Source organism: Papaver somniferum, unplaced genomic scaffold, assembly GCF_003573695.1.
Source record: "Papaver somniferum cultivar HN1 unplaced genomic scaffold, ASM357369v1 unplaced-scaffold_132, whole genome shotgun sequence".
NCBI lineage: Eukaryota > Viridiplantae > Streptophyta > Magnoliopsida > Ranunculales > Papaveraceae > Papaver > Papaver somniferum.
The window spans coordinates 8139227-8149566 of NW_020622381.1; the positions used below are offsets into that span (position 1 = coordinate 8139227).

General features: G+C 36.7%; 2 protein-coding genes across 3 annotated transcripts; one reads left to right on the forward strand and one right to left on the reverse strand.

The window, feature by feature from the left end:
• Positions 1 to 1931: 1931 nt before the first annotated feature.
• On the forward strand, positions 1932 to 5785 carry LOC113333045 (probable receptor-like protein kinase At5g18500). The gene is made up of 8 exons (XM_026579540.1): positions 1932 to 2388; positions 2759 to 3412; positions 3498 to 3602; positions 4051 to 4173; positions 4277 to 4447; positions 4558 to 4687; positions 4981 to 5193; positions 5296 to 5785. The coding sequence occupies exons 2-8, from the start codon at positions 2769 to 2771 to the stop codon at positions 5416 to 5418; spliced, it is 1509 nt and encodes a 502-aa protein (XP_026435325.1). The 5' UTR covers positions 1932 to 2388; positions 2759 to 2768; the 3' UTR covers positions 5419 to 5785.
• Positions 5786 to 6380: 595 nt separating this feature from the next.
• Positions 6381 to 9935, reverse strand: LOC113333148 (pto-interacting protein 1-like). 2 transcript variants are annotated; one of them, XM_026579654.1, is made up of 8 exons: positions 9694 to 9935; positions 8661 to 8758; positions 8151 to 8401; positions 7942 to 8068; positions 7420 to 7693; positions 7199 to 7331; positions 7028 to 7114; positions 6381 to 6736 (listed from the first exon to the last, which is right to left on the reverse strand). In XM_026579654.1, the coding sequence occupies exons 2-8, from the start codon at positions 8743 to 8745 to the stop codon at positions 6599 to 6601; spliced, it is 1095 nt and encodes a 364-aa protein (XP_026435439.1). In that variant the 5' UTR covers positions 8746 to 8758; positions 9694 to 9935; the 3' UTR covers positions 6381 to 6598. The 2 variants fall into 2 exon arrangements, with proteins under 2 accessions (XP_026435439.1, XP_026435438.1); XM_026579653.1 differs by having other exon boundaries at positions 8661 to 8761; positions 9694 to 9934.
• Between the last annotated feature and the right edge of the window lie 405 nt (positions 9936 to 10340).

Consider the following 10340-nt stretch of genomic DNA (forward strand, 5'->3'; position numbering starts at 1 on the left):
ACTGGTATTGTACAAGGAAATTGTTATGAAATGAGCATGAGAGATCGTGTTACCAATTTACATTATCAAGGAAAGAAAGGTGAAATTAATTTCCTGAATCAAAACCAGAACTACAGAAGTTTCTCACTATCTTGACTGTCATTTCCAACAATGTCCCAATTGGCTCAGAATAAATTAGGAGTAGGACCAAAGGCTTTGTCTCCCTTCAGGTTGAACAATCGATGTTTTTCATTTCAAGTTTGATCAGGTATGGTATTGAGAGTGATATTTTCCTGCTGGGTGATGATGGTAAGTATGAGATTGATGATATCTTGGTAGATGTTATTAGATTCAAGAATAGCCGTAAAGGTGAAATGTTTGTTAAAGTAGTTTTTCACCTTAATTTTGTCAATAATCGAAATTTCAGCAAGATTTTGTATTATTTCAATTATATCCATTCTTATTCTATTTTTGGTGATTCTGTAAAAGAAAAAACATATCTCTTCCTCCTAACTTGATTATCCGATCTCTGCTATTTGTTTTGTAGAATTTTTCTTCAGTGTCGTGCCCGTAGTTAAGTTGCGCTCTTGCTTCTCTGATGATCTGTCCTCTATCCATGATGAAGTAATTCATGTATAACTAGTTCAGATGCTTTCTGGCCTTTTCCGGTTATGTCTTGATATTTCCATAAACCTCTTTGTTCCAGAGTTTAATCTTAACTTTGACATCCTTGGGATTTCTTGCTATGACAAAGATAGAAGAGCCTTGAAGATTCTTATTCCAATATACAAATATGATGTCCTTGCAATCTTGATGATCTAGCTAGGAGATGGGAAATAATAGTGTCCCGGAACGTAAGCAACCATGATTCATATGCCAGCACTCTATATCTCATGTCTATGTATTTTGCAGCAAAATATGTTGTGAGCTTAAAATCATCCATCCCTTGTAAAGATACAATGTTGTGAAAAAATAAATATATTTTTTTGTTACATAGTCCTACCACAAAAATGTAATCTGGGTTTGATTTTCATTCAAGATTTCAAGTTGTGTCAAAGCAGTTACATTACATTAGACAATGAATTGAATTCTATATCCTGCAAGAGAATCTCCCGCACAGGTGGTGGTAGTTGCATATGTATTCTTTATTCAGTGAGGTATATTTTCACGAGGTTCTATCAGGTCATATTACCACCAATTGTTGGTAATAGTTTTATGGGGTAATTTGCGTTACCTTCCCTGAAGAAGATCATAATTTGAGTTACCTCCCCTACAGAACAAATATTAGTAAAACCTCCTCTCGTCACTTTTTCCATCCAAACCCGGTTAGCTGAGTCAGCTGCTTCGTACAGTTGGATGCTCTTAGGGGAGGTAACTCAAATTATGATCTTCTCCAGGGGAGATAACTCAAATTATGATCTTCTCAGCTAACCGGATTTGGATGGAAAAAGTGACGAGAGGAGGTTTTACTAATATTTGTTCTGTAGGGGAGGTAACTCAAATTATGATCTTCTTCGGGGGAGCTAACGCAAATTAACCCTAGTTTTATAAGAAAAGTCCTTATCTTACTTTACAAGCATAAACAAAAATAGGGCATAAACAAAATTAGGGTTTTTGGTTGGTATAACTTCAATGAATGACCGATAAGACATGAGTTGTCCACCAGCTACTACTCTGTCATTTTTACTATTAAGAGTAACATGAACCACTTCAATCTGCATTTCCAATATTACTTGTATAAGAAGAGTTTTGGGAAATTTGATCAAATGTAAATGGAGATTTGAGAGCGCATAAACATAAAAGACTTTGATTAATTAGTGTTTGACTAGTAAAAGAAAAAAGAATGATTAAAAAGTAGCCACTTAATTAAATTATGATTTTAATGCAAATATTAATTGTTAATTTGGAATTTTATGTTAAAATTCAATTCAATCAGAAAACACACATTTTAATGAAAATAAAAGAAAGGAAAAAAATTCATGCTTTTCTTTTACTGTTAGTAAAGGATCTTTCTTTCTCATTCTCACCACCACCATTACTACCTACTACTGATAACTCCATTTCTTCTTCTTATCAGCCTTTCCGTTGTACACCTCTCACCAGATTTCTTCAAAAACAAGTGAAGCTGTGTGAGGGTGTTTTTTCTTAGGGTTTAGAAAAAGGAAGGGATTTTAGATACCCATTTGTTCAAATTGAAGAACCTAGAAAGGAAATCAAACCAATTTTGCTCATTTCTGTTGTTTAGAAGAAATGGGGTTTGTTTGGGTATGTTGTCGGATGGAGCGTTTTCAAACATGGGTTGTTGTTTGATTTCTATGATCAGAGATCTAGAATTAGTTTCTTGTTTTTTTGTAAAGGGATTTTCAGAGATCTGGTCGGAGGTGGTGGAATTTGTTAATTCTTAAACAGGTATGTGGAAGCGCAAAATTCTCTAAAAAGATGTGATTTTTATTTGGTTTTGTTTTTGTGTCAGAATGAAGATCTGGCTCAACATACTCCTAACTGTGATTAGAAATTTAGGTTCTTCTGCTTATTTTGATCCATTCATTGAAACTAAAATTGTGTCGCTCTGTATTCTAAGTTTTGACATGTCCTTGTTTTCTTGTTGTGGTTTGGTGATAATGCTGAACTTTTAGGCTTAAAATTAGGCATTAGTTACTAGTAGAATTAAGCTTTAGATATCGAATGTCTAGAAACAATTTAGGAGGTAATGAGAATTTATGTGTTGAATTTTCTACTAGCAGTGTGATATATGTTGTTTAATGTACTTTGTTTTCAGTTTTAGAAGAATGGCGAGTATGAATGAGGTGTTATCAAAGAAAACAGGCCTATTTGGTCTCAAGGTTTGGGTTGTAATCGGACTTGGTGTAGGATTATCAATCATTATCATTCTAACAGTGTTATGGGTATGTCTAATTTCGCGAAGAAAAACAAAGAGAGCAACTGATAAACTCCCACTTAGCCAAATTCCAACCGTATCTAAGGAAATTAAAGAAGTAAGGGTGGACAAAGCATCGACGAATGAGTATGGATCACATGAAGGGAGCCTCAACATTCATGATAAGTCTAGTGAGAAAGAATCTGACAGGGTTCATACGGGGAAAGCAAATACAGCTGATAATCGTAGTCGTTCTGGTTCGTTTACTCATTTGGAAAGTGGCGGTGCTGGGTCTCAATCAGGGGAAGATTCTGGGACTGTCACAGTTTACAAACCATCTTCTTCTTATCCGATAACCGCACCTTCACCTTTAAGCGGTTTGCCTGAATTTTCTCACCTTGGTTGGGGTCACTGGTTTACGTTAAGAGACTTGGAGCTTGCAACTGGTCGGTTCTCAAAGGATAATGTGCTTGGAGAGGGTGGATATGGAGTTGTTTATCGTGGTAATTTGATTAATGGCACTCCAGTGGCAGTTAAAAAACTCCTCAACAATCTGTAAGTTCCTAAGTTTTTTTCTTTTATTCTTTTCCTTTCTTGTTTCTTTCATTCATATATTAATATTGTTGATATTTTCTTGTAGAGGTCAAGCGGAAAAGGAATTTAGAGTTGAAGTTGAGGCAATTGGACATGTTCGACATAAGAATTTAGTTAGACTTCTCGGATATTGCGTTGAAGGTACTCACAGGTATGAAACTTTATCAGACATCTGTATCTATTCACCCAACGTCTTCTAATATCTTTTGCTAGTCTGTTTGCCTGTTAGTCACTCACTGAAAGACCAAAACTAGGATATGGTTAATGGTTCTGGAAGTTCCTTTAGCATTTCCCTAATCACACGGCAAGAATTTGGTTGAAAAAAATCAATGTTATTTGTACCGTATTCATGGACTGATATCTAGGGAGGATGTTCTCCTTTCCATGTTGGTCTTCCTCGTGTTAAAATTTTGAACCATCCTCAAACCAAACAGTCAACAATAGGTTCAACTGTGTGCATTTTTTTTCTATCAAATCTTAAGGTTTTGATCCTAAACCCTCTAAAATATGTGATTAACTAGAATTCAGAGCAACGGGATAGTAATGACTTTGGATTTATCATTTATGGTCTTTTTATTCACATTGTACCAATATTTCAGGATTTTGGTTTATGAGTATGTCAACAATGGAAATCTAGAGCAATGGCTCCACGGAGCTATGCGTCAACATGGATATCTTACTTGGGAGGCCCGAATGAAGGTTCTCCTTGGCACTGCTAGGGCGTAAGTTTCTCTAGATTTAACTCAAATTTTGTTACTGTGAGGTTCTCCTTTTTGGTATCTATTTTTGAATAAGCACATGGTTTTTTCTTTTCCTGTGATGCAGACTTGCTTACTTACACGAGGCTATTGAACCAAAAGTTGTACACCGTGACATCAAGTCCAGCAATATACTGATCGACGACAACTTCAATTCTAAGGTGTCAGATTTTGGTTTGGCAAAGCTGTTGGGGGCTGGGAAAAGCCATATTACCACTCGAGTGATGGGAACCTTTGGGTAATAATTGTCAATTTATTCAGTTTTTCCTTTCCTTCTTTTTTTTTTAATATATTCAGATTGCTAGAATTCCAGTGTAGTAATTTGTCTGTTTTTTGTACTTTTTGCAGATATGTTGCACCGGAATATGCAAATACTGGCCTCCTAAATGAAAAGAGCGACGTCTACAGCTTTGGGGTTGTTGTCTTGGAAGCAATCACTGGAAGGGACCCCGTGGATTATGGACGCCCTGCCAACGAGGTACTGTACCGACCATTGTTCAGTACAAACATATATTAACTCCACGTTTGAGACCTTGATGTTGCGCATATTGTCTATTCAAAGGACTCATTAATGGATCTAATAAATATATGCAATGAAATTAAACATCATTTCTGAAGGAAGAAAGTTCCAAAAGGATTATTAATTCTCTTATAGAGCTCCCAAAGACTTTCTGTTTTTTTTCTTTTTTACTTCAGCAGTAATATATGTGCTGTATATTGTCTTGGTGGACCTGGTCTCATCTTAATATGATTTGATGGGTGCACATGCAGGTAAATATGGTTGATTGGTTGAAAATGATGGTTGGTAGTAGGCGCTCAGAAGAAGTGGTGGATCCAAACATCGAGACAAAGCCATCAACGAGGGCCCTCAAACGAGCTCTTTTAACAGCTTTGAGATGTGTTGATCCAGACTCAGACAAGAGACCGAAGATGAGCCAAGTTGTTCGTATGCTTGAGTCAGAGGAATATCCCATACCTCGAGAGGTTTGACTTTGAGATTATCTTTGAAACATTTTAAGAAGGTTTTTAGTTTGGATCATTTTTCAGTGGGCTAACTTCATAACGTGTTTGTATTATTGGTCTTAGGATCGAAGACATCGAAGGAAGACTAGTAGCACAGAGATTGAATCTCAAAGGGAAAATTCCGACACTGACAAAAGTGAAAGTCAAGAATCAAGGCTGGAGAGTAGAAGAAACCAGCAAACATAATTTATGACGAATACATATATATAAACAATTGAAGTGTTAACTCTTTTTTACATTCTTTTGACCTGCATTCTTGGGTCTTGCTACCTTCTCAGGTCGTACAACAGGGGTTAAGACGGGTTGTAGTTGTCAAGTAAACTTGAGGGGGAGGGTGATCAGCCTTTTATATTTGGGGTTTTCTTGTGTTGTTTCTTCTTGTAGATGTGGGAGAGTTCTAATGTTGTGTGGAAATTTATGTTATCTTTGAAGAACCGAAACCCGATGGTGGTGTGTACAGCAGGCTTATCATTTATTTTTTCCTTTTTGTAGCTCCAAGAGAATATATACCGTTTTCTTTCTGTGATTATTATTAAGAAATTTATTTGTGCAACTGTTTTGGAACAATACACTTGCACAATGGCGGGTTTCACAGAAGTTATTTTGAAACATTCAACTCACAGCGGTGTTCCCTTTGTCGGACACAAATCATGAGTTTTGAAGCTGCTATATCCATAGCCCCCTGCTTTCCCTTTCATGTGCAAGATTGTTTCGAGGTGAGTGAAAGTTGGGTTAAGCTTTCAAGATGATTTTCTTCTCACCAGCATTGCCAAAAAAAAAAAAAAAAAAGAATGGGTAAAAAAAATCGCACTCAAAGTGGGGCTAAACGAGCAAGGAAAGGAGTTAATGAATTCCAGCCACAAAGCCTAATATTGGAGCTGGCATTAATCAATCATCTACCACTTAGACAGATATAAGATGCTAACAGCTGATAAGTGATTTCGTTGTTAACAGCCATTCATACTATGGAATACAAAATCATCGCTATTGAAACAGGTAAGTGGATTAACACGGGTGAAACTACAGTTCCTAGCAGCAATAATTGCTGTTTCAGTACTGCAACTAAAAAAAGTAGTAGCTGTTTTTGGCCGTAACAATACTACAAATAGTAGTGTAGGGTTTAAATAGGATAAAAGAAGACCAGAAAATAGGGGGAATAGTAGGAGGACGCATCTAATTAGCTGATAAAATGTAACAACTTCGTATTCTTTCTGAGATATCAAAAAGCGAAAAGCAAAAGAACATACAATCAAAAAAGAAAAAATAAATTAAAATCCAGCAAGAAATGACGATGATACACAATGTAGAGCCCATTCTGTTGGTTGTTTGTATAGATGAGGTTTCAATCCCATTCAATTTTTTTTATTCACATGCTTGTTGATTCACCGGGACCAGGAGGTCCTGGTCGAGCATTTAAAAGGGGTTGGAGAGCTTTGACCACAATGCTCATGTTCGGCCGGAAATCAGCTTCATATTGCACACACAGTGCAGCTACTGCAGCCATCTATTTCACAAATGAAAAAGGAATGTGGTAAGAAAAAGAATGTGCACACAAATAGATAACAAATTGAAACATCACCTATGGTAAATAATAATACTACCTCAGTTTCTGGAAAAGAGTTACTATCACTTTTTCATTTTAGCAAGGACTATTCAACAATTCTAAAAAAATCAAATGTTTCTTATTCATTTGCAACCACAAATGGAACTCCCCGGAAGTTGTTTTCTAATTTGTTGTATAATACATAAAAAACCTATTTGGATTGAACCAGCAAGAACGCTTAACTTCACATACCTTTGCAACTGCTTTTGGAGGGTAGTCTCCTCCTAGTCTTTGGTCAACACATTGCCGGACCTTGTCTTCACTAAGTCTTGGCGTAGCCTACAGTGTGGAAAGTTTTGAAGTATAAGAAACAGGCATCAGTTACCTAAAGTAGTAACAGTAAAGAAAAAGTATGGAGTTTACCCATGTCACGAGACTCTGTTGCCCCCTTGGTAACGTATGGTCAACAGGTTTGCGGCCAGTCAAGAGCTCCAACAAGACTACACCGTAACTATAAACATCACTCTTTGAGCTTAGCTGCCCAGTCATTGCATATCTGCCATCCACAAGAAGAAGAACATGGATCATTACTGCTTCAGGATTGAAGGTACAAGCTTGTGTTTCAGAATCTAGAAAGTGCTTACTCTGGAGCATGATAACCAAAAGTCCCAAGAACACGGGTAGAATGCAGACGTGCTGCCATGTCAGGAGCTTGATTTGACAAGTCAAAATCAGCAACCTTCGCAACATATTCATCAAAAAGAAGAATGTTACTGGACTTGATGTCACGATGGATAATGTGGGGTTGAGCCTTTTCATGCAAGTATTCAAGTCCTTTTGCTGCACCTACAGCTATTTTAACTCGTTGTGCCCATGATAGAACTGGACCCGGTTGAGCTCCTTTAACGCCTTTCCGCCCTACACCACCAAAAGACATGTAACATGTGTTATTGGGCCAAGATAGACTTGCAACTCCATAGTTACATACACGAAGACTAACTGTTACATAAGAGGAATCGAGAGAGACAATAAATCATATGGATATGTCATACATGATATCTACAACCAGTCTTCAACTCGTGAAGGTTTTCTATCAATAACAGTATAAGTGTTATTTGCTAAAATAAGGTTTAAGATGTAAATGAGGTGTTAAGCTTACTGCGTACCATGAAGAATATCGTGCAGTGATCCCATTGTAGCAAACTCATAGGCGAGGACTCGAAGATTGCCATCAACACAATAACCAAGTAGTTCTACAACATGTTCATGTTTCAACCTTGAAACCATAGATACCTGGAACGAAGTACATAGAGAATTATATGCTGAACTAAGACAAGACAGTAGTGAAGTTGCCAGGATACAAACCACAACTAACCTGAGCTAAGAACTCTTGGTCGGGCTGCTTACTTGCGTCCAACTTCTTTATGGCAGCAGCCCTTCCACTTTTAAGTTCACCATAGTATACTCTACCATATGACCCTTCCCCAATTAAGGCCTTAGTCCCGAAGTTCTCTGTCACGTCCTTCAGCTCATCAACCGTGACGATAGGGACTTCAATAGGCTGGACTTTTACAGTTTGGGGAACCTTCGCAGTTGCATCTGAGGCATAATGCCCTCCATGGTTACCTTTACAATTTACTCCAGTCAGTTTTTGAAAAATCACATGAAGAACCAAGGAAGGGAAGAACATGATAAAAATAGTAAACAAGTTTATAAACATTAATTTGGAAATTTAAATTCCAGAGCATCAGAACAATAATATATTTATGAGTAATGATAGAATAATGAATAATTGAAACCTTTGACAAGTAAAACATAACTTAATCAACCAAAACCACAAAAAACGGGAAGACCAACTAAATATGGTATTAGACTACTGCATTACCTACTGCATTATTGACCATGTACGGGCCTCCAGCATCAGTAGCCTTCCTGTTATCATCGTCATCACAGCAGCCGAAGCAACTCATGGCACAACAGCTCCTTCTAGAACAAACAATCATTACTTAGTATAGGCAAAAGAATCTTACGAACAGGAAAACATAGGGCAAGATTTTTTTTAATTTTAACCATTCTCTTACATTATTTAACCATTATGCTTGGCAGCTCCATACTACGAAGAACATGTTGAAATAATTTCCAAGTCTTAAACGGGGTAGGCATCTAATCATGTGCAAGCATACAAACTCCATCAATGTTATAACCATCTCTACTCATCTACTAATACAGGATTACTGCGTAAGACCCAAAACCCTCTTAGAAAAAAAATCTCCTAATGACACCCAAAAGCCAAAACTGAAGCTCAACTATAATACTGGATACTGTAATGGGTTTTCTAGAACCAGCCTACTCTCTACACATGTCTATCCTCCAAAACAAGGTTTCACATAAACCATTTATATCATACCCCTTTTCTTACTATCTCATCATCTTACACCTTCCCCTGCCATCACAAAGATGACCTAAGTACAGTTCTCCTTGTTGTGTAAATCAGGACCAATACCTCACTACAAAGAAAATGCACAACCAGCCCACGACTAGTCTACACTCAATCCCAATACTTTATCCTATTAAAAGTAGTTTCACAAAATGAAACTTATTAAATTCACAAATAAATGGAACATCCTCAAATCTATAAACAACCCAGTAGCTAATTTATCCTCAAAACACAGGATAATCATTGCTTTCCAATTTTGCACTTACGAATAACCAAAAAGATCAAACCTTTTCAGGGTTAACACAAACAAGTAAGCCAATTTCCAGTCAACTCAAATAAATTCAAAATAAAACCCCCAAATCACAATTTAACCAAACCCACATCAGATTATAGTTCAAACAGTAGGGGGAAAAACCCAAATCAAAAACTAAAAAAAGAAAAGAGAAATAAAAAACAGTTTTTTATGGCAGAAATGACTAACCTTTATTCTTGTTTTGTGTGAGATTTTGTTCCCCCAAATCTTGAGAAAGTGATCTGAATATGAGAAAGAGGGAAGATTTATTTGTGAGATGGCGAGGGATAGGAATAAAATAGAACGGTGTGTAGGATAAGGGAAAAATAAAAAATGGGAGTGGAAACGGTGGTTTGGTCTGAGTCTCTGTGTACTCTTTCTCTGTAAGTCAGTTGTTTACTAAAGTGAACGAATGAATGAATGCAAGGGTTTTGTTGTTGGGGTGTGTTTGGTTTTCATTCCTTCTTCTTCTCTGTAATTTTGACTTAGACTTATTTCATTTCATGAGACCCACGTGGCATTGCTGTCAGAATCATTAATATTAACACTTCTAATAAATATATCCTCGTTTTTGTTCTGGACTTTGAAAGTTTCTACTATTCTCATTTATCTAAACATTTAAGTGGAGAGAATATCCGTTGTATCATCGGCGGATGTAATCGGTTCTCATAGTGCGCTGAAAAAAATCTTTACGATCCTTGAAATATCAGTGATACGAGTGTTGAACGATAAAAATGCTCATATCGGTCAGTGCAAATCGATATATCAAGTACTCTGATATACTGATAATATTCATAAGGGTTATTTGGGAGATTAAATTATTTAGATCTGAGTGT

Excerpts from the sequence above, each read along its gene's own strand:
- LOC113333045 (XM_026579540.1), top strand. The coding sequence starts at position 2,769 with ATGGCGAGTATGAATGAGGTGTTATCAAAGAAAACAGGCCTATTTGGT. Across the intron at positions 4,448-4,557 it reads CGAGTGATGGGAACCTTTGG|ATATGTTGCACCGGAATATG; the intron begins GTAATAATTGTC and ends TACTTTTTGCAG. Across the intron at positions 4,688-4,980 it reads ATGGACGCCCTGCCAACGAG|GTAAATATGGTTGATTGGTT; the intron begins GTACTGTACCGA and ends GTGCACATGCAG.
- LOC113333148 (XM_026579654.1), bottom strand. The coding sequence starts at position 8,745 with ATGAGTTGCTTCGGCTGCTGTGATGACGATGATAACAGGAAGGCTACT. Across the intron at positions 8,069-8,150 it reads ACCAAGAGTTCTTAGCTCAG|GTATCTATGGTTTCAAGGTT; the intron begins GTTAGTTGTGGT and ends ACTTCGTTCCAG. Across the intron at positions 7,115-7,198 it reads AACAGAGTCTCGTGACATGG|GCTACGCCAAGACTTAGTGA; the intron begins GTAAACTCCATA and ends TCCACACTGTAG.